The 21,873-nt window shown below is 54.4% G+C and overlaps 1 protein-coding gene across 2 annotated transcripts; it reads left to right on the forward strand.

Annotated features, from left to right (window-relative positions):
• Positions 1-1,320: 1,320 nt before the first annotated feature.
• Positions 1,321-19,695, forward strand: BCORL1 (BCL6 corepressor like 1). Of its 2 annotated transcripts, none has more exons than XM_034064257.1 (13): positions 1,321-1,450; positions 3,908-3,998; positions 4,245-6,830; positions 7,086-7,302; positions 7,493-7,573; positions 7,734-8,186; positions 10,561-10,790; positions 10,887-11,093; positions 11,177-11,343; positions 11,516-11,661; positions 12,534-12,611; positions 16,955-17,108; positions 18,184-19,695. In XM_034064257.1, exons 1-13 carry the CDS (start codon positions 1,365-1,367, stop codon positions 18,458-18,460), a joined length of 4,773 nt encoding a protein of 1,590 aa, XP_033920148.1. In that variant the 5' UTR covers positions 1,321-1,364; the 3' UTR covers positions 18,461-19,695. The 2 variants fall into 2 exon arrangements, with proteins under 2 accessions (XP_033920148.1, XP_030900070.2); XM_031044210.2 differs by having other exon boundaries at positions 7,134-7,302.
• Positions 19,696-21,873: the final 2,178 nt, after the last annotated feature.

Genomic DNA, 21,873 nt, shown 5'->3' on the forward strand with positions numbered 1-21,873 from the left:
CATTGCTTCCAAACCCATGTCTTTTAGCAGGTTTCCCCCACTTCTCCTGACCTCTGGTTGCTGTGCTCTGTTTGCTCACTTGTGCCCTCATACGTGCAGATGGCTCTGTCACTGCTTTTTTGCAAACAGGCTGCCTCACCCCGGTTTTTCCTGCGTGCCCGGCAGTGCCTTCTGCTTGAGGATCCCCACAGGCACGTTTGGGCTGAGGTGAGTGCACCCGGCAGTGACTGCATGCAGTTCCACGGCTGGACCCCTTGAGCTGCTGGCCGGTAGATCCCTGTGTGCCTCATTTCAGCATAAACGGAAGGTGCAAGCTGCTTCTTGTCCCGTTCAGAGCTCATGTCGCCAGGAGTTTGTCAGGGAACAGACAGCCGATGGAGATTTGGGATCACGTGTCACTTTCAGCTTCTTCCCACTCTTGCCTGCTGCACCGAGCAGTGCCGTGGCTCTGCGCCTGCTTTACCTTCAGGTGCTCCGTGCTTCTCTGAACCAGGAGCCTCTTTGGCAGCATCTCTCTGCCGTTTGCAGTCAGCGCCGCTCGGTTCAACCGTGTCCACTTGTTAGCACAGAGGATCCTCGCTTCCTCCGCTGCTTTTTCCCTGACAGTTGTGTAGCAGCAAAGCTGCCTTACTGCTGGAACACCCAGCGCGGCAGGATTGGCTGCAGCGCTCCCTCAAAAGCTCCACCCAGCCGACGGTGCGTCTTGGATGCTCGCAAATCCCTGGATTTCCTCATGTTTTCCATCCGTAACTCTGCTGAATACTAGCACCTTCCTGGCCGAGGGAGGGGGTAATCCCTTGTCAGCACTGTCTGAGGGCACTGCTGGCAAACCTCTGCTCGCCTCCAGGGTCCCCCAGTTGCCTCCTTATATGAGGTTTTTCCTCCTTGAACCTGCCATGTGCTGGCTTGGGAAAAGTCGTATGGGGCCTTGGGGGATGGCAGGGTTTTAACAGACCCTCTTCTTGGGTAAAAGTCTGACTTGTAGCTTGTTCCCCAGTGCTGAGTGTTCCTCTGGAGGGAGAAGAAAAGCAGAGGAGTCTTGGTGACGGGGGTGTGTGTGTGTGAAGACATCGGTGTGAAACTCTCAGGGTAGCCAGAGGCTTTTTGGCAGTAACACTGTTTAACACGAGTGGGCTGCGGATGCTGCCCAGGGCAGTGCTGGTTGCTTCTAGCCCTCTTCCAGACAGAAGTGTAGCATCTTGAGCACTGCACCTGTCTGCCCAGCAGTGGAGCTGGGGACACTGCTCTCTGAAGCGCGGTTGGGCAAGAGCACCTCTGGGAGAGTTCCCAACCCTCTGGTTTTCTTTTGTAGGCAGAGCGGCTTCTCAAGCCCCAGCAGCCCTGGTCAGTGACGAGCAGCTGTCATGATCTCTACAGCACCTCTCTATAGTGGGGTGCACAACTGGACCAGCACAGAGCGGATTCGCATGTGTGGCCTCAACGAGGAGAGGTGAGGTGCGTCGGCAGCGTAGTGGGGAAGGAGGAAGAGAAAGGTGCCTTGCAATTGGAGAGGCTGTAGGAAATGAGCTGGCTCAGCCTGTGCTTCTTGGGGTGTAACACAGACTGAGGTGTGCAAGAGCACAGGGAGGGGATGGGTCTGTCTGTAATCAGATGGTATGTGATGGTTCCCAAACGCCATTGTGCTCCATTGACGAGGGCCCACAGGCAGAGTGTGTAGATGTATTCCCTCTGCTATGTGGCTTGGGGATGAGCCTGCACATTCTGTTGGCTTCACCACACCTGTGCTCTGAACTGCCAGGGTGGGTGGAGGGAAAGCTTGACCCACTGCAAACCAAGCCACTCAGAAGAGGTTTTGGTGACCCAGGAAGGTTAGTGCAGACCAAATGGTCAGATGAGAGAGCTGTGACATGCCACCAAATACGAGATTAGGGAGGATTAGTGGCTGGGGAGCAGAATCAACCAAGGCAAGTTCCTGGCCTGCCCTGTGGCTTTGCATCCCCTGATGACTCTGGGGTTGTCAGTTCTCAAAACTGATCAGTCTGGGGCTTCCTTGGGGCTATTTCACGTGTTCAGTGCATTTGCCGGAGCCAGGAAAGCTTTACGGGCTCAGAGGCAGCATGTGCCTGCCACTGCTCGCTGGGGCTCTGGGGGTGAGTGCTGTGAGGGCCGGCCAGAGGAGCCGTGGGACAGGCGAGCTCAGCCCCGCTGGAGGCAGGGACATGGCAGAGATCATCTGCAGCCCTCAGCAGCGCCTGGCCCGCCGTGTGTCCCGCAGATAAGAGCGGGCAACGGTGCTGCCCTTCTCCTCCTCTCCTCAACCACTCGCAGCTACTCCTAGTTTGCAGTAAGCATGAAAGTTTGGGGTGTCTGTGCAAGCAAGAGAGGACAACCGGGCTGGCTGCGGCCGGGCGCACTCCCTCGGCTGGTACCGGGTGGCTGTGGAGGATCCCCGGCGGGGACCGGGCCAGTGGCTGACAGGGCCTGGCGCCAGTGCCGGCGGGGCAGGTTCGGACCCGGCGGCCTTGGAGGTAGCAGAGGGCGGGAGGAGGTGGGGCAGTGCCCGGCGCTGTGCCCGGGGCCTGGCCGTGCCCGTGCCGGGGCTGTGCCCGAGGCTGTGCCGTGCCCGTTCCTGTCCGTGCCGTGCCCGTTCCGGTCCGTGCCGGGCTGTGCCCAGGGCCCCGGGGCCGGGCCGGGCCCCGCTGTCCGTCCGGCTTCTGCCGTTCGCCGGTAGAGCCGCGGGCAGCCGGCTGCGCTCGGGCGCCCCCTGGCGTCCCGCCGTCGCGCTGCCCGCCTGTGTGGACTCGGCCCCGGCCCGCGCCACGGCCCCCGTGGCCAGCTCCGCTGCACCGGGACCGGGCTACGGCTGTGGGCTGGCTGCGGGACCCCGATCCCTGCGTCCCCCTCTTCCCCCCAGGCCCCTCTCACTCCGGTGGGGCCGCCCCTGTCCCGGTTTAGGGCTGGGCCCCGGGGTCTGCCGCGGCCAAGAGCGTGGCTCCCTGAGCCCCGCTGGCTGCGCTGTGGCGGCTGGGCCCGGACACTTCCATTCCCGCGGCAGGCGGAGCTGGCCGGGCTACCGGCAGCCCTCTGGCTGGTGCCGTCTGACCGCGGCCGGGCTCCAGGGTTCGGTGGGAGCCGTGCTGCGAGGCCCAGTGCTGGGGTGCAGCAGCTCCGGGTCGCACCTGTGTGTGGTACTTTGCTGTGAGAGCCGGGCAGGGCTGGGAACGGGTCGTGTCCCTCAGCAGAAGCTGAATTCGAGCTGTTCTACCCTGGCCTCAGCAGCTTGTCTGAATGACCCTTAAGGAACAGCGAATGGCCGTTGGGTAAATACTGCTGGGGCAGGCATGGAGCACCCCATCCCATCCCCACAGATCCTGAGCTGTGTCCTCAGTGCACCCTGTTTCAGTGGCGTTCACATCCCTGAACCCGAATCCAGTCTTTCCACTCAGGAACAGCTTTCCAAAGAGAAAGGGTCAAATGCCCAGGGCATAGGGGTGGGGATGAGGAGCTGCCTGTGGAAGAAGAGACAGGATGGGTCTTGGGAGCATGGGACTGGAAACATGTGGTGGAGCAGAACGGGAAGCAGAGGGTGAGGAGTGGGTGTGAGTGCAGGCTGTGAGAGAGAAGGGCCGGAGGGACAAAATGCTGTGGCTGAGGAAGATGTGCAGAGCTGTGGGGCCATGCAGAAAGGCTTGTCCAGGCTGCAGAAGCCACAGGGTGAGCTGTTGTGGATGAGGAGGTGTGATCCAGCTGGCAGAGCTCCGGGAGCGGGAGGACACAGCAGTGTGCCTCACCCCCTTGGTCTGCAGCAGCTGGTACCCGCTGTGTCTTGTGTGGTGAGGAGGAGCTACCTGGAGCAGCCACGCTTCCTTAGACTGCCAGCTTTGCTGCTGTCCATGCTGGGGTGCTGGGAGGGTATTTTTAATTCTCTGTCTTGTTCCTTGGCCAGGAGAGCCCCCCTTTCTGATGAGGAGTCTAAAACGAGCAGCTCCCAGCACTTGAGGACTCAGGAGTTTTGTGTCAGCAGCACCCTTTCCGAGGTGAGCTCCTTGTGTGCATGTGTGGGGCTGAGAAGGCCTTTCCCTGATGGAACAGGCCAAGAAAGAGCATCTACCCTAATGGGTCCCATGGCCTCCCCCTCGAGAGGGGTGCAGCAACGGGAAGCAAACAAAGCTGTTTGACACTTCTGCCTTTGTGTCTGGGTGGGGGTTAGAGAGAAGGTCCTGCTTGCTTCACTAGGATTCACTTGCACAGCCCTACGAACACCTTCTCCCTTCTTGTTGCAGGTGGAGCTCACGGCAGTCAGTGGTGGTGGCAGCAGTGCCCAGGGCCTGGACACTGATGGCAAGGTGGAGGAAAAGCTTGGGCCCAGACTGGAAGAGCAGCCGCCTGATCCCAACCCAAACCCAGAGGGAGTGGAAAAGACTGTAAAAGATGATGCCCTGGGCCCTCTGGCAAACCAGGGGAATGGCAGAGGGCAGGAGCCTGCAATCCCCAGGGGTGCAGAGCAGGAGAGTGGTGCTGATGCTGCCTGGACACCTGCAGATCCTCACAGCGACAAGCAGGCTGATGCTGCTCCAGCCTGCTCCGTGGCACCAGAGAGCGAGCCTTCTGGGAAGGAGAAAACCATCCCAAGCAACGGAGCACAAGAGCCAGGTGTGTTGGCAGAAGGGACGTTTCCTGTGGTTGTCTCCAGCTGCAACACCTCTGCCTCCACTCCTACAACTTTTACTTTGAACAGAGTGTGCTTTCCCGCATCTCAGGCCCCTGCTATGCAAAAGCTGCCCCTGTCCTTTCAGGCTGGGGCAGTTCTGAGCCCAAGCCAGTCACTGGTGTACATCCCACCACCGAGCTGTGGGCAGCCGCTTAGCGTGGCCACACTTCCAGCCACCCTGGGGGTCTCCTCCACGCTCACCCTCCCTGTCCTGCCTTCCTACCTACATGATCGCTGCCTGCCGGGCATTATTGCTTCCCCAGAGCTGCGCTCCTACCCCTACACGTTCTCCGTCACCAGACCCTTGGCTTCAGATGCAAAAGTGGTGTCTGTGGAGGTGAATCAGCTGAGCTGCCCATTGCCCTCAGGAGGAAGTGGTGCCCAGCCTGCTTCTGAGGGTGCTCCCCCATCCACCACTGGCCCTTCGGCCTTGTCCAGCCAGCCCCCACCAGCAGCCCCGTGCACGAGTGCGGCTCCATCTTCCGGCACTGGTGCACACACCAGAGCCCCAGCAGCTCCCGAGCCACCCACACCAGGGGCTGCCACATCGCTCTCTCCTCTGAAGTCCCCTCCACAGCTGGAGCGTGAGATGGTCTCATCTCCAGAGTGCAGTGAGATGCCTCTTGATCTCTCCTCCAAGTCCAATCGTCAGAAGCTGCCTCCACCCAGCCAACGTAAAACACCTCCTATGCCCATCCTCACACCTGTGCACACCAGCGGCAAAGCCCTTCTCACCACGGTCCTGTCCAAGTCCCAGCGTGCGACCCAGAGCACGGGCAGCAGTGTCACCTCGTGTCTTGGCACCACCCCTCCGTTAGTCATCTTCCCCGAGTTCTTGCGCAATGGTGAGCAGGGCTCCTGGGTGAAGAACACTGCACTCATCAGTGCCATTCCAGGCACCTATGTGGGCGTTGCCAGCCCAGTGCCTGCCTCACTGCTACTCAGCAAGGACCCCGCTGTGAGCTTCAGCAGGGACCCGCGCCACCTTCCCAAGCAGGAGCCTATTTCTGTCATCGATCAGGGAGAACCTCGCAGTGCTGGGGTTCCCTGTGGCAAGAAAGCCAACCAGACCAGCGCAGAAGGACAGCAGGATCCTGCCAGGAGAGTCCTTCATGGCAGAGTTACTCCGGGAGCTCCTTTGTGTCAGTCCAAGGACATTTCCAATAGGAATCCTGGCCAGGCAAGTGTGTATCCACGATGCCCCATGAATGGAAAACCTTCCAATCCTCAGCTTCTGCCTCTTGGCTTATCTCCTTATCACCAAACCCCTCTGCTTTCGATTGGCATCTCCACAGCTGGGCAGCTGCCCCCAGGCCAGAATAGCTCTTGCAAACCAGCAGGTGCAGGTGAGCTCCCAACATTCCCGAGCGTGCAGCCCACAGAGTCCAGTGCAGCCGCCCAGAGCCTGCCAGAGGGACTGCCCAGACTCCCACCTCAGGAACGGGAAGCTGCAGCCAAGAGCAAGAGCTGCCGGTCCTTGCCCAAGCTCTACGAGCAGCCAGTTAACCCAGTCTTGTTGGATGCAGGTCCATCTCCTCAGACCAGTGCTTTGGATGTGAAAGGGGAGAAGGGGAATCTGGAGAACCCTCAGAAGAGTCAGCAGAGTGATCCACCAAGACCTGACTCCAGTAAGGAGGGCAGTGTACAGAACGTAGAGACTGAGGCTCCTCCCCAGGGGAGCTGTAGCCTCAAGCAGTTGGATGGAAAACCTAAAGCCCAAATGTTAGCAGCGTATTTATCGCATGAGGTGCCGACAGCAGAGCAGCAGAGCCTGCGAGTGAGTTCAGAGGTGCCTTCTGTGCCTGCAGAGGGTCAGTGCAAGGAGCTGGGCTGCGAAGGCTCCCAGGAGCCCCCTGCTGCAGAGCCCCCCCAGTGTGTGCGTCAGGTGGATCTGTGCAGGGTCAAGAAGGAGCGAGTGGAGTGTGACCTGTCATTCACTCCTGTGACTTGCCTGCAAGCTGGGACTGCTCCCCAGGCCTTTGCCGAGGTCAAACTCAAAGGAGCAGGCCAAATCAAGCAAGAGGGCAGCGTGCGCTGCAAGTCCAAGCGGCAGCATGATGGGGACACCAGGCAGGCCCACAAGAGACTAAAGTGCCAAGGCCAGGAGAGCGAGAAGGCCCCTGGGAAGTCGGGGAGCTGGAGCATGCATGGTCGGAAGGTGCGTGGATGGGCCGGGGCTGCTGGGTTATGGCAGAGATTGGCAGGTGGGGCTGGGGACAAGGAAGGAGCTCTCGCGTGGGAGGGCTAGTTGAGTGCACAGCACTTTCCACCCATGCTCTTTGGAGTTATGTGGCAGTGGATTAGTGCAGGTCATCTAGAGCAAAAATGGATTTGGGGTGTCAAAGATGCTGGAAGGCACCAGCATGATGAGTGGAAGGGACAGCATTTTGTCCCTTCTCCTTTGGTGCTCCAGCTCGGTCAGTCACCAGCTCAAGCTTCAGTCTGTGTCCTCCACACACAGTGGCGAAAACACCACGACAATCCACATGAACTTGGCAGGCAAGAAGCCCAGCCCTGCCTGGGGTCGGTGAAGGACCACAACAGCTTCAGGGTAAAGCGCAAGCGGCGGAAGCCAGCGAAGACGGAGCTGCCATCGCCAGTGGTGCAGTGTGGAGACAGCCGTGAGGAAGGTACTCAGGGCACAGCACTGTGTCCTTGTGGGGTCAGGCTGCAGCAGCTCCTCACATAGTGGCTTCCTGCAGCGGGTTGGGATCCAAACCAGAGCTACAGTGCTGTGCTGGACTGCCCTTGTCGGGTCAGCAGACGTGTGTGTGCACAGATCTGTGGCCTGTTTCCTTAAGGCTCATGTTTTCCTCACAGGTTACCTTGAGAAGAAACCCAAGAACAGCTTTCGGGATTTCATTCCAGTGGTGCTGAGCAGCCGGACGCGCAGCCAGTCGGGTGAGTCAGTGCCAGGGGACCCGGGTGGGAGGCTTGTGTGGACTGTGAATGTTTCCCTTTTCACGTGGTCTTGGCTCTTGTCTTTTGTTCTGCCTTGCAGGGTTGTTCTTGTAGATACTCTTGGCTTCTTTGTCAGCTAGAAATCCCCCATTTTTTGCAGGAAGCAATGCTGGCTCTTCTGCTGGTGTGACAGGAGAGTGTGATGTGACTGGTCAGGAGATTCTGCCTTTGCTGGAGGAGGATCAGGAAGACGAAGAGGAGGAGGAGGAAGAGGAGGAGGAAGAGGAAGAAGAAGAGGAGACATCTTTGAAACGTCGCAAACTGCGAAAATCCCACAGGACAACTGGCTACCACAGCCGCAGGGACAGGGACAGGTCTGTGTCTGGGAGGAGCAGCTGTCACACAAGGAGGACCCGGGACCTGCCATGGAGAGTGGAATCCCCCAGGCAGCTGTGGGAGCCCAACGAGGAGGAGGAGGAGGACGATGACAGCCACGTCAAAAGGAAGAAAAGGAGACGACAGAAAAGTCGGAAGTACCAGACGGGGGAGTATTTGACGGAGCGAGAGGAGGAGCGGGTGGGCTACCCCCACAGGAGGCGGAAATACAAAGCAGGTACAATCTGCAGAGGGGTTGCTGGTACCAGGCTGGGGACAAATGGCGATTTCTCATTCGGTTGGGATTTGGGGTTTTGGGGTGGTTTTTCTTGTGTGTAAGATTTTTTTGTGGGGTTTTTTTGTGTTTTTTGATGTTTTGGGTTATTTCTGTAATGATGAAACTCTATTGGTAGTAGTGGCTTGATGCCCACAGCACGGGCAGCAGGCTTCAACTGACCAGCTCTTCTTTCCAAAATATTTACAGTAAACTTTGGAGTAGGAAAGAGCAGCCTTATGTGACTAATTAGATACTGGTCTTACCCTCAGATAAAGACAGAGGGCGTGGGAAAATGAGAATCAGATGAGGTAGTGCAGAGAAGCATTTCTGGACAAGCACGGGCCCCTGGGAGCAGTGTTCAGCTGGCTATAGGAGAAGGATGTGGAGCCACTACAATTCAACTGGGCATCTTTATGCTCTGTGTCCCTTTATTAAGGCAACTTGTAAGCTTGCATCAGGGATCACAAGGGTGAGAGGATTAACAAGGCTGGAGTGTCTGCAGGTGACAGAGACACCCCCTGCCCACCCTCACTGTGGTTCATGACTTCAGCTTTGCAGGGAGGAGGATACGGTGCCCATGCCAGCATCCTGCTTGCTACTCTACCAGTACTGCCCAGCCCATGCAGTCACACCAAGCCTGTGACTTGCGTATCCCTGAGTTTTAGCAGTCTCTGCAGTCCCTCCTCTCTGGATGAGAATTTGAGGCAGGAGCAGATTTGAGGCTGTAGGACACAAGGCTGGGGCTCATCCAGCAGTGTGCGGTGTCTCAGGGTGCGCTGACGGCTGGTAGCTTGCAGCTGTGTCCAGGGGTCCCACAGGTAACTTCTGCCAGGATTGCAGAAGAGTGTGTTTGAGCCACAGGCTTGGGGGAAGCAGTTCTGCCAGCTCTCCATAGGCTTGGGCCTTTCTCTTGGAGGTGCTGTAGTGGGTACGAACCCCTTGCCTTCTGCCACACCAGCGGTCAGATTGACAGTCCTCAGGATACTCTGAGATGCTCTGAGGTGCTGTGAGAAGTCATATAGATGGCTGCTGCACTCCTATCAGCTGATGGCTCAAGCTCTGCTTCTGCTCTGACACAGTTTTACACTGTTGCTGCGGTTACGTTGTGTCTAGGTGCCCCTGTGAGACCAAGAGTAAAGTTTCTGATGGGCTTCCTGGCATCTTTGCAATTCATGGGTGCTCTCAGACTGGCCTCTGGTGGCATCTGTTCCAAACAGAGCCTGAGAAGGGGGTTTGAGTGCAGCAGCATTGAGGAGGGTTTTCCCCAGTAGCTTTACCACACATCTTAAGAGTGTTTGTCTTCTGTCCAGAAGCCAGTTTCCCTCAGAGACTGTTTGCTTGACCCTCATATAGAATCATAGAATCATAGAATAGTTAGGGTTGGAAAGGACCTTAAGATCATCTAGTTCCAACCCCCCTGCCATGGGCAGGGACACCTCACACTAAACCATATCACCCAAGGCTCTGTCCAACCTAGCCTTGAACACTGCCAGGGATGGAGCATTCACAACTTCCCTGGGCAACCCATTCCAGTGCCTCACCACCCTCACAATAAAGAATTTCTTCCTTAGATCCAATCTAAACTTCCCCTGTTTAAGTTTTAACCCATCACCCCTTGTCCTGTCACTACAGTCCCTAATGAAGAGTCCCTCCCCAGCATCCCTATAGGCCCCCTTCAGATACTGGAAGGCTGCTATGAGGTCTCCACGCAGCCTTCTCTTCTCCAGGCTGAACAGCCCCAACTTTCTCAGCCTGTCTTCATACTTGTTCCAACAGTTCCATGTCCTTTTTATGTTGAGGACACCAGAACTGCACACAATACTCCAAGTGGGGTCGCACAAGAGCAGAGTAGCTTCTGTATTTTGGATTCAGAAGTTGTGGCCTAAAGCCATCGCTGGCTTTGGAGATGAGGACTGAGGCACTGTGAGTGGGCTGGCAGCCAGAGGAGAGACAGATCCAGCCCATGTGTTTGCAGAGTGCTGTGTCCTGTACTAGGTGAAGAATCTGCATCATCTTTGGGTACAAGCTGCAGCAATCTGCTAGATAGTTTCATACTGGGTTCCCAGTCAGACCTAAGCTGTGGTCAGTTTTGTGTGAGCCCCAGCACTAGGTAGGCTTGACCTTTTTGAGACCTGCCATTGGGTGTCTTGTGTCCATGTGCACTCCATCCCTGGTGGGGAGAACCTGTGTGTTCACTCTGCTTCCACTTACTGCAGTGCCTCTGCCATGGGTCTGGGCCTCTGGATGTGCAGCTGTCCAAGATCAGCAGTTTGTTCTGCCTGGCAGCCTTTGGTGCTGCACCTCCAGAAGCTCCTCATTCCTATTTCTCCTCTAGAGTTTAGGTACCAGAAGCAGAAGGAGTCTGTAAAGGGTAAAGGCACAGAGCTACGGCTGAGGAGCAGGCTTTCCCCATCGCCCCGAAAATCTCAAGGATGCCCAGATTTTCGGAATGGCTTCTTCCTGGAGCACTCCGACAGCTCTCCTGCCCAAGAAGAACTGGAGAAACCATCAGGAAAACGCAAATGTAAAACTAAACACCTGGCAGGGATCTGTGAGGAAGGGAAGGTATGGCTTGGACTGATGAGGGGAACACACATGGGGAAAAGAGAGAGAAGGGACTTCTGTTAGTAAGCCAAAGAGTCACATTCCTTTCTTTTCCAGGGGAAAGGCTCTTGGAATCAGCCCAAAACCCACTCTCTGAAGAAGTCCCAGGACTTGTGGACACTTTGCAAGTCTCGTCGGGTCAGCCCAGGGAGTTCCCCCGAACTGCCCCCAGTCCAGAACATTCCTCCTGGAGCTCGGCGGCTGATTGTGAACAAAAATGCAGGGGAGACCCTTCTGCAGCGAGCTGCTCGCCTGGGCTACAAGGTGAATTTTGATGCCCTCTGTCCCCTGTGCTGCTCTGTCTGGGTTTGTGTGTAACCAGGCCTCCAACACTCTTGCTCCTGTAGGACGTGGTGCTGTATTGCCTGCAGAAGAAGAGCAGCGACGTGAACCATCGTGACAATGCTGGCTACACAGCACTGCACGAAGCCTGTGCGCGAGGCTGGATTGACATCCTCCACATCCTGCTCGAGCACGGCGCCAATGTGAACTGCAGTGCACAGGATGGCACCAGGCAAGGCACTGAGAGGGGAGCACCTGGGGAAGCCCTGGGGAAGTCAGGGCAGGGAGCAGGTCATTTTTCAGGATGAGCTGTTGGTCGTCACTAGATTTGTGTTAACCCAAACCAGCATTTGCTTTGCAAACTCTGCCTTTCTCTTTTCCTATCAGTGCTTCTGTCCTTGCAGGCCTGTCCACGATGCAGTAGCAAATGACAACCTGGAAACCATGTGGCTTCTACTCTCCTATGGTGCTGATCCCACTCTGGCCACTTACTCTGGGCAGACGGCTGTGAAGCTTGCCACCAGCGAGGTGATGAAGCGCTTCCTCTGTGGTAGGTGGAATCACCAGTGCACCTCCCAGTGGTGGCAGTGCTTCTGCCCTTCCCGTGTGGCAGCACATGGGACCAGTTGTGGGTGTCAGAGGGTTTAGAAGTGCTTGAGCAGCAAGTGACTGAATAATCTGAGCTCTGTGCTGTCATGTGTGTTTGTGTGTTTGCCACCCAAACTTTAATTACAGGATTGTGTACTGTTTTCCAAATAAGGTAAACGTCACTTTTCAGTCTTCAGTGTGCAGGGAGATGGCAATTCTGTGGTCACGCAACTAAAGCCAGTGCTGTGCATGAGGCTTGGAGACACTGTTCTACAGTTCCTCGTTTTATTGCATAACCTAAGTAACAGGGTTTGCTGCCAAGTAACAGTGCCTTCTACTCAGACAGCTCTGCCCAAGTGCTGCCTACCTTCCCTTGTCAGAAAGGACCACTTGGATTCTCTGTGGCAGAGAGTGAGGCCCTCTGCTTGCTGCACTCTTTGCATAGAGGTGAGATGAGTGTTGGCTTCTATACAACAGCCAGGAAAAGTCTTGTTTCCAGCTGTCTGTCTGAGCTCCTTCAGGCTTAAGTACATGCGCAGGTGTTGGACATGTCATTTTGAGCTCAAGGCCAACCTTTCTTTCCAACACATTGGGTGTTGTCAGTTGTTTTCCCTTTTCAGCTTCTATTTCATATTCTCAGGCTGGGGCCACATTGTCTTCTCCTGAGTGAGGATACTCTTCCTGCAAGTTGTGGTTCAGCTTTTGCCATAATCTCTAACTGCAGACTAGGGAAAAGCAGCAGAGGTGAAGGGTGTAACCCTGGATCAATGGATATGCATGCCAGTCTCATGCTTTGTCCAGTAGATAAGCATTAACCCTCTCAATCTTCTCTAGATTACCTTTTGGATCTCCAGGGGCGCACGGATGGGGATCCTCGCACAGCGTGGGACTTCTACAGCAGCTCTGTACTAGGTGAGTTCAGTCTGTGTCATTTCATGTACAGCAGCAGAGCAGAGAGATGTAATGCTAAGTACCAACCCCTCATTCAGTCGGGTATGTCTGTGTCTCTCCCAGCTCACAGCCTTGACAGAGATCTTGCCATAATGTTACATGTTGGGAGTTGCTCCTGAAAGGGATGTTTTCTTTGGGAAGCTGCATGTGTGGTTCCCTCCTGTGGGCTGAGCATGGTGTGCAAGACTGGACTAAGGTGCTGCTGGTGATTCCTAAGGGTCTCTGGGTATCGATCGCAGAGCATGTTATCCTTGTAGCACTTCTTTTGAAGAATACTTGAAACACTATTTGAAGAATACAGGGATGTTGTCTGGGAAGCTAGGGATCAGGTTAGGAAAGCAAAGGCCCAGTTAGAATTAAACTTGGCTAGGGATGTTAAGGATAACAGGAAGGGATTCTATAGGTACGTAGTGAATAAAAACCAGACTAGGAACAACATAGGCCCCTGCTGGAAGCTTTTGGGAGAACTGGCTACACAGGATTTGGAGAAGGCTGAGATTCTGAATGACTTCTTTGCCTTGGTCTTCACTGGCAAAGGCTCTGACTGCACCACCCATCTTGGAAGGTGGACACAGGGACTGTGAGAATGAAGACCTTGGGCCCACTGTAGGAGAGGATCTGGCTTGAGACCATCTTAAAAGCCTGAACATACACAAGTCCATGGGACCTGATGAAATCCATCCGTGGGTCCTGAAGGACCTGGCGAATGAAGTTGCAAAGCCACTGGCCATCATATTTGAAAAATTACGGCAGTCAGGTGAAGTTCCCAACGACTGGAAAAAGGGAAATATAACCCCCATTTTCAAGAAGGGGAAAATGGATGACCCAGGGAATTACAGAGCAGTCAGTCTCACCTCTGTGCCTGGCAAAATCTGGGAGCAGATTCTCCTGCAAGGCATGCTAGAGCACATGAAAAACAACAAGGTGCTTGGTGACAGCCAGCATGGCTTTACTAGGGGGAAATCCTGCCTGACCAATTTGGTGGCCTTCTATGATGGGGCTATGGAACTGATGGACAGGGGTAGAGCAGTTGATGTCATCTACCTGGACTTGTGTAAAGTGTTCGACACTGTCCCACACAACATCCTTGTCTCTAAATTGGAGAGACATCAGTTTGATAGGTGGAGCATTCGGTGGTTAAAGAACTGGCTGGATGGTCGCACTCAAAGAGTTGTGGTCAACGGTTCAATGTCCGGCTGGAGATCAGTAATGAGTGGTGTTCCTCAGGGATCGGTGTTGGGACCGGTCTTGTTTAATATCTTTGTCAGTGACATGGACAGTGGGATTGAGTGTGCCCTCAGCAAGTTTGCTGATGACACCAAGCTGTGTGGTTCTGTTGATACGCTAGAGGGAAAGAATGCCATCCAGAGGGACCTTGACACGCTTGTGAGGTGGGCTGATGCCAACCTCATGAAGTTTAACCATGACAAGTGCAAGGTCCTACACCTGTGTCAGAGCAATCCCAGGCACAGCTACAGGTTGGGCAAAAAGGAAATTCAGAGCAGCCTTACAGAGAAGGACTTGGGGGTGTTGGTTGATGAGAAAATGAACATGAGCCAGCTTCAGTGTGCACTCACAGCCTAGAAAGCCAACCGTATTCTGAGGTGTCCCTGCCCATGGCAGGGGTGTTGGAACTAGATGATCTTAAGGTCCTTTCCAATCCTAACTATTCTATAATTCTATGATTCTTGTTGCTCCCCTGCTAACCAGTCATAAAAGATAAATCCAGTGCACACACAGGACATGCTTATTCCTTTGAGGTATTAGAAGTCTTGAACTTCTTCCAGATTCCCTCTCCACTGCTCTGGAGGGATGGCAGTTGGCTGGGGCAGGTCCTGTGCTTACAGTGGCAGGCATTTCCCAGGAAAGCCAAGACCTGTGTCTTCTGCTGTCACTTCCTGAAAATTGTGGTTACCAGCTTAGAAGCTCTCTCAGGACAACATAGGCACAAGATCCACAGATCCCTCATGGTGCTGCTCCAGTTCCCGCAGTGCCCATGAATGAAGATGTTCTGGATGTAGCTGTGGGGCTGTGGCAGACTGCAGAGTCCCTCCTAGCCACTTCAGTCAATAGGTCAGTGGTTACAGGCCCTTTGTAAAGACTTGGGCTGTTTACACTGGCAAGCTAAAAGGGTCTTGGTTTTAGCTGGTCACATATGTCATTTCCAACATCCTTCTAGAAACACGGAAAAATCAGATACCTCTGGAAGGGTGTCCTTGCTTCTATTTGGAGGACCCTGATGTCTCTTCCTTTCAGAACAGAAGGAATTCTGTATTACTGTTCGTAGGCTTTTGCACCTCAGGTGTACCTAGGAAACAGTTAAAGCTGCAGCCTCCTTCCTCTGAATTTCTCACTCTCGAAGCTATCTCAGTCCTTTCAGAAGCCTCTTCACCACAAGAAAAAACAGGTCTTCTGTGACTGTAATATTTTGGAAATAAAGATACTACCCTTTTTGATTGATCACTGATTCCCACTTGAATTTCTCTGATAAACAAGGAAGGATAATGGTATGTGGTTTGCGGGCAGGAGAGCTTGCCTCCCTTTGGTTACCACAACATGCTGAGTTCTTGGTTACCCAAAGAATTTATGTGCTTGAGTTCAAGCATCTGCTTATCTTCCAGTCATCAGTGCCTTTTCCTCTTGAAGATCCTAGCGTGGGATTGCAGAGACTGCATACCCTTTAGGAGACCCACTGCTGCATGCAAGTGACTTAGAAATGTGCCATCTTGTTTTTTGTATACCCTGAAGTGAAAAGGGTGGATCTTGGAAGAGCAAGTTCAAATTAGCTGCTTCTTTCAGTTCTTTCATTTCCATATCCCTTGGCTTATGTTGAAAAATCTTGTCTTGTATCTTGTCTTCCCACATTTCTGTACTTCACCCCTGGAAGCAAAAAGAAAGTTTACTTTTCAGTAAGCAAACTGTCACCCCTTGGTGTTTCTTGGGGCATGCATCCCTTTCCACCAGATGAAGCACAAAGTGTTGCATGTCCCTTCATGTGGAGGAGAACTCCCAGGCTGCAGCTCCAATCCATTGCTATTCTTTGAGGCAGGAATGTTGTCTGCATGTTCCTTTAGATCTGCAGATCTCTGGGGACCAGGAGATAATGAGGGAAGTCAGGGTGTGAGATCTCTGAGGTCTGTGTGTGGTAAAGTGGTCAGTGTCTTGCACTTGGTGATGCTTTAGCTCCAGACACCAAGCCTTGCTCCAGGGTTTTGTTCTACACCTGGGACTAGCATTGTTGTGCCTGATTGTCTCCCTGCTCCTGGTAGGATGTCCCTATTCTTGTCCCAGCCTTCTAAGAGAGAGGACTGAGTGAGGAGAGTGTTCAGGGTAGACACTGAACTGCACTGTTGCCACATTGTTGCATTTATATTCTTTCTTCCTGGGTTCCTCAAGAGACGTGAGGCTTTTCAGTGATGGCCTCCGAGCTTTGCCAGCAGTGACATCACACCGAGATTCCTGTCTCTTAGTTTTGGCCTGGTCTACAGGAAGCTTTGACAATTTGAGCACCTTTTTTTTTCCTATTTCATAGGGATTTTTTTTTCTCCTGGGCAGACTAAGAAATAATTATTTTTTTTTCCTGAGACCCTGTTGGAGCCTGTCTCCTGTTGCTGAGTAAAATGACATTCTGACATTCTTGCATTCATTCATAGAGTGTGGGGTGGGCAGCTTTCTCATGGGTGGTGTTGAACAATGGCATGATGGGTTATTTGCTGGTTATTACCAGCACATTTGGTCTGTCTTCTCTGTGTAGAACCTAACCTCTATTTAGTGGCAAGTTTCTGGAGTTATCCTGTATTATCTCAGCAGGACAAAACCACTCTGAAGACCCATGACTATTCATACTGCTTAATAAAATCTAGGCAGCAAGGTATTCTTCAACAGATGCTTTTCAGATTGATGAATAGTAAATTTAACTGTCTTCAAATGGTTTATGGATCAAGTGTGCAGTTCTCCATCTCCTGTGAAGCAAAGCCTGCCTGAGCCCACATGCCTCCTGGAACAGCCAGCTTTAAGCCAGAAACCTGTAGGGCCGAGTCATGCTTATTGGTGTTGGGTTGTGTTGGTCTCTAGGCTTGCGCATGGTTTGGTGACACAGCCTTGCTGTCTGTATTTAGGCACCACTGCTGACACACTGATCTAGAGAAACCCCTGGGACTTTGCTCTTAGAGCTGCTGGGATGCTGTGGACATGGGACAGTGCTGTTAGCTGGTGCAGCTGTGCAGAGCTGTTCCCTAGGGAGTGATGAGCACTGACTGGTGTGAAACTGTGAGAGATGCTGATGTCTATTTTGCTTGTTGCAGAGGGGAAGGATAGCATCGGATGTGATCTTCTGCTCAACCCTCCGGGAAGTTCAGACCAGGAAGAAGAAGATCAAGATGCAGACAACTTCCTCTTTGAGTTCTCAGACAAGCCACTGCTTCCCAGCTATAACCTCCAAGTGTCGGTCTCTCGGGGGTGAGTATCTTCCTGGAGCAGAGTATGTGGTGACATTAATGCGGGGGTGGAGTCGGAGCTCACAGAACAGAGCCCTGGAGCTGGAGAAGATAGTGGCAATACAAGGAAGCCTTAGGCTGTCTTCCAGGTGGGGATGACTTGAGTTACTCATACATGGAAAATTTGCACCTGCCTGAGAAGCTTTGTGAGCCCAAGCTTACTGCATGCTAAGGAGACAGGCCCGATAGAGCACACTTGTGTCCTGTAGATCTCAAAGCACCCTCCAAAGGAGGACATGACTTATCCCTGTTTTGCAGGTAGAAACACGGAGGGATTAAGCTATTGCAGCTTCCCCAGGAGGAGAAAGTTGCTGCTGCTGGGGCAGAAACACAGTTGTGGCATGACAGCTCCCTGTCATGAGACATCTCAAAATGAAGTATTGCATAGATTCTTTGTTCAGAAAAAATATGAAGGTAGAAATAACACTTTATAAGCCCCAAGTCAGAGAAGCAAGTGCAAGATGTAGGGTAAGATGGAATTTGTTAGGCTAATTCTGAGAGGTCCACCTCTGAGGTCACCTTGGCATCTTCTTGCAGTCAGCAAAGACCTCATAGCAGGATTTATGCAGATGAGGGCAGGAGAGCGTTAGGCTGAGGTGAATGTCTGGCTGTGACTGATGAGCTCCCCAGTGTCTGTGGAGGAGACTCACTTGGGTGGGCACTCCTGCAAATGTGGATGTGATGAGAGAAAAAGTCTTCCCTCAAAGGGTGCTCAGACATTGAAACAGGCTGCCCAGGGCAGTGCTGGAGTCACCAGCCCTGGAAGCATTCACACACTGTATAGACAAGGCCCTCAGTGACATGGGATAGTGGTGGCTCTGGCAGTGCTGGGCAGCGGTTGGACCTGATGATCTTAGAGGTCTTTTCCAACTCAGCTGACTCTGTGGTTATATGGTTCTGTGAGGTGTGATCTGCAAAGCAGTGCTCAACGCCAGGTGGGTGGAGGGCCAGTGTGCTGCAGGTGGGTGGGGATGCAGTGGGCAGCATGCCTGCAGACCCTGGTGGCCCTAACCTGCCATCCTCTCACTATCCTTCAGGCCCTGCAACTGGTTCCTCTTCTCCGACGTGCTCAAGCGGCTGAAGCTGTCCTCCCGCATATTCCAGGCCCGCTTCCCACACTTTGAGATCGCCACGCTGCCCAAGGCCGAGTTCCAGCGGCAGATCTCTCTCAGTCAGGTGCTGGTGCAGGAGGAGGTGCAGGAGAGCCCCGAGCTGGTGCAGGGCTCTGCAGAGACAGTGGAGCTGGTGCACTATGAGCCTGAGCTACTGCAGCTCCTGGGTTCGGTGGTGGAGTACCAGGCCTGGAGCAGCTGACGGAAACAGCTCGCTCCCTGCATCACGAGGCAATAATAAGGACCAACGGGAAGCAGCCCTCTCAGCGCCAGCAGCAGGGACCTGGGTCTTTGGCCAGCCAGTCCTTCTCTCCTCGGGGGTCTCCTCAAACTGGGGAGATAGGACCCTTGCCTCCAAGGACTTGCCTGGATCCCTTCGTCACGAGCAGCAGCGGTTGCAACTGTCAGTCCCATCCAGCTGCAGTGGGCAATGAAGCCCTCTCCTCTGGGCCACCTGAGCCAGAGCTCTTGGGGCAGCAATAGCTCTAGCTCCCCCAACACAAGAGGTGGAGGGTGCCCTGCCTGACCCCGTGGAACTGGGCCTCTCTGTTTGACCTCCCCCTCCCAATGTCTTCCATAGTATTTATTTAATTAGTATTTAATTTGTAAATGTTTCCTTTGTTTTCTGCTGAGTCTGTATCACTGTGATAGTGAGCTCCGAGCTAGGGGTGAGGGCTTCCTCCAGCCCCTGTCTGGCACACTCTGAGGCCAGCACTCCCCTGGACCAGCCATGCCCTGAGCTGCAGGCCCAGGGAGTCATGGCCCTCCAGGGATGGGCTACTTGATCCTTGGCCGAAAGCCTGGGAACAGACACTGCCCTTTGGAGCCAGCCCCACTGCTCCATCCTCTCACCAGGCTCCTTCCTCCATCTCATTTGTTTTGTGCTGCTGCTCCCGCTCCCTGGCAGCCATCACACCCACACTCCCTGGCAGCTTCTTGCCATGGGGGCTCTGGCCACTGCAGAAGCCCCCTCAGTGCCCGCTGCAGTGCCTGCTCAGCCTCGGCCCGCTCCCTGCTCCCCTCCAGTGTCACCATGAGAAGTTCTCTGGGAGAGAGCAGGCAAGGTGCTGTGGTGCTCCCGGGAGATGGTACAGTTTTATTGTACAGGTGCTAACAGGACTGAGGACGAGACAATCTTGCTTTCTCTGGCTCTCCCCTGCTCTGCAGTGGGAGCATTGGGTGGGGTTTTTCTGCTGGTTCATTTTTCCTGTGTTGTGTTTGTTCCCAGCCAGGGCAGGTGTTACCCCTTCTTTCCCCTTGGAATCCAGCTGCCAGCCTCTCCTCCTGTTGGCCTGGCAGCACCTTGTGTAAGCCAAGGGTTTTTTTGCCTTTGGGTGTGTACTCTGGTTGCTCTTTCTGATTTCTGTTTTATTATAAACAGCAACAGGCTGTGGTGTCAAAAACACTGATGTACAGAAAAAAAAACCTGCATCAGGACACTGGCTCCTGCCTTTTCTTTCTTTTTCCATGTCCCATGCCTGCTGCAGGCAGCTTTCCCTACAGAATGGCACGAGCCAATGGGGCAGTGAGGGAGGATGGGAATTCTGCCAGCCCAGAGCAGCCACAGGCTGTGGTAGGGCAAAAGCAGCGTGGAAAGAGCCATGATAGGGTGTACCTTGTCTACACCCAGCTTTCTCCTGAGAGGGACCAGGCAGAGGCAAGCACTGCAGAGATGGGGATCTCTTTTATTGGCCTGAGAAAGTGATCCCAGCAAGCACAGGCTGCAGCACGATGTCCTCAGTGCAGCTCCCTCGGGTCTGGAGCTGGCAGTGGGGCTCTACTCCACTTTTGGGCTGATGCAGGAGCAGCAGAAAGCCCTGCGCAGAGCCTTCAGCGCCATTCTCCAGTGAGATGGTCGTCGCTGTTGGGCTGCTCCTGCATCCAGGAGGGTGGCGATGCCTGTGGGGAGAGCTGTAAGCGTGGGGCTGGGCGGGCAGCAGGCAAGTTCCTGCTGCCACCCACCACCGAGGGTTTCTCCCAGGGACTTTTAAACTGGAGGCTTTCAGCCCTCACCCAGGGAGGGGAGGCCAGGGCACAGCTGTGTGCATGCTGCTGCCGGTCTAGCCTTGGTGCCACTTGACTCAGGGATGTACCTGGCTCATCCTTGGTGTCCTGACCACTGGCAGGTGACACTGCCAGTTCATCTTGCTGCTCTTCCTCAGCAGCTCCAGCTGGGGTAGGAGCTGCCAGCTCAGTGTCCGTGGGACCGGCCAGGGCAGGAGACACACTCTGCAGGTGTTTGGTTGCCTCTCCTGCCACATCAGTGCCTATGCTGCTGGGGCAGATGGACCCCCTCCTGGGAACCTATGCTGGGGGCCCGGAAGAGTTCTGGCACCAATGGGTTGACCCAGATGTCCTGTATGGTGAAAACGTCCTCTTCCTGGACCAAGGCTTTGACGCAGATGCTGCAGTCGAAGACGTCCTCCATCTGGGATAGCTCTTTCTTTCTGTCCCCTTCCCATTCTTGATCCTTCTCCTCCTTAGTTCCCACTCCCTCCTGTAATCACACAATTGGGATGCAGGGGATGACTGTGCTGCACCTCAGCAGTGCAGCGGCTGGACTCAGGCAGAGGGAGGTTAATTCCCCTGTGCTGTTCCATCCTGTCCTTAGCAATCACCTGCTCCTTCAGGATCTCAGTCACAGGGAGCACCACTGATCTCCCTGCCACACTCAGCCCTAGGGAGGCACCTGCCTCCTGCACCTCAGGATCCCTGGTGCCAGCCACATGTGCCTTGGTTACCGGGTGCTGTGAGACCTGAGCTAAGGGAGAAGCAGCAACATCTCCTTCTTTGTCTGGTCCTGAGGCAAGGCGGGGTGTCTCAGCCTCTGCCCCAGGCATGTTTCTGTGTGAAGCTCCATCTTCCCCTTCATGCACTGATGAGGAGGCAATGGTTCTGTTGTGCTTTCCCTGAGTCTTTGCAACCACAGGAGATTCAACTGCTACAGGTGGCATTGCCACGATCACCCAAATGGAGGTTTCTGGTTCTGCCCTTCTGTTCCACCAGCCTCTTCTTGGTTACCTGGACTGCAGCCACAAATAAAGCCAGAGGCTTCCTCTTTGCTCATGGCTGCGGCATCCAAAGCTGCCTTGAACTGGTCTGCAGGGCAGGTGCCTGTCTCTGTCCCTGTGCTGCTGCCTCCTGCCTGCCAGAGTGATGGGAACCTTGTGTTGGTGCAATAGGAGGTAGAGGTGCCCGGTGCTTCTCAGGAGCTCTGGGCAGGCAGCTCCTCTTTGGTTGCTCTGATGTCTTGATGGGGGGCAGCGAAGGCAGACGCTGGGGAAACACCTTCTGGTGCAGCCCCAGCAACTTGCCGTCGAGTCTGCCCTTGCTGCTCGCTCCCAGCATTGCTGGCAGGTGCTCTGCCGCTCGCCCAGCGCTCCTCAGTGTGTGCTGAGTGACAGGGCCCTTGCTGCTGTTGGCTGCACGGACAGTGTCTGTTCTTGTTTGTGTCCTTGCAGCCCTGCTTTGTGCTGGCTCCTGCCATGCCACTGGCTGCTGGTGGCATCCCTGGCTCCCTGTCACAGGTAGCAGACTACAGCACCTGCTGACAGCTGCCTCTGACTGAAGTGGTGGCTGGGGTGCCACTGTCACCAATGGTGGCAGATAAGTGTC

Source organism: Melopsittacus undulatus, chromosome 6, assembly GCF_012275295.1.
Source record: "Melopsittacus undulatus isolate bMelUnd1 chromosome 6, bMelUnd1.mat.Z, whole genome shotgun sequence".
In the NCBI taxonomy this organism is placed as follows: Eukaryota; Metazoa; Chordata; class Aves; order Psittaciformes; family Psittaculidae; genus Melopsittacus; species Melopsittacus undulatus.

Bases quoted from the DNA above. Each gene is read 5' to 3' on its own strand.
- BCORL1 (XM_034064257.1), top strand. From the start codon at position 1,365: ATGATCTCTACAGCACCTCTCTATAGTGGGGTGCACAACTGGACCAGC. The intron at 7,574-7,733 runs GTGAGTCAGTGC...CATTTTTTGCAG, and splicing joins CCGGACGCGCAGCCAGTCGG to GAAGCAATGCTGGCTCTTCT. The intron at 8,187-10,560 runs GTACAATCTGCA...TTTCTCCTCTAG, and splicing joins GAGGCGGAAATACAAAGCAG to AGTTTAGGTACCAGAAGCAG.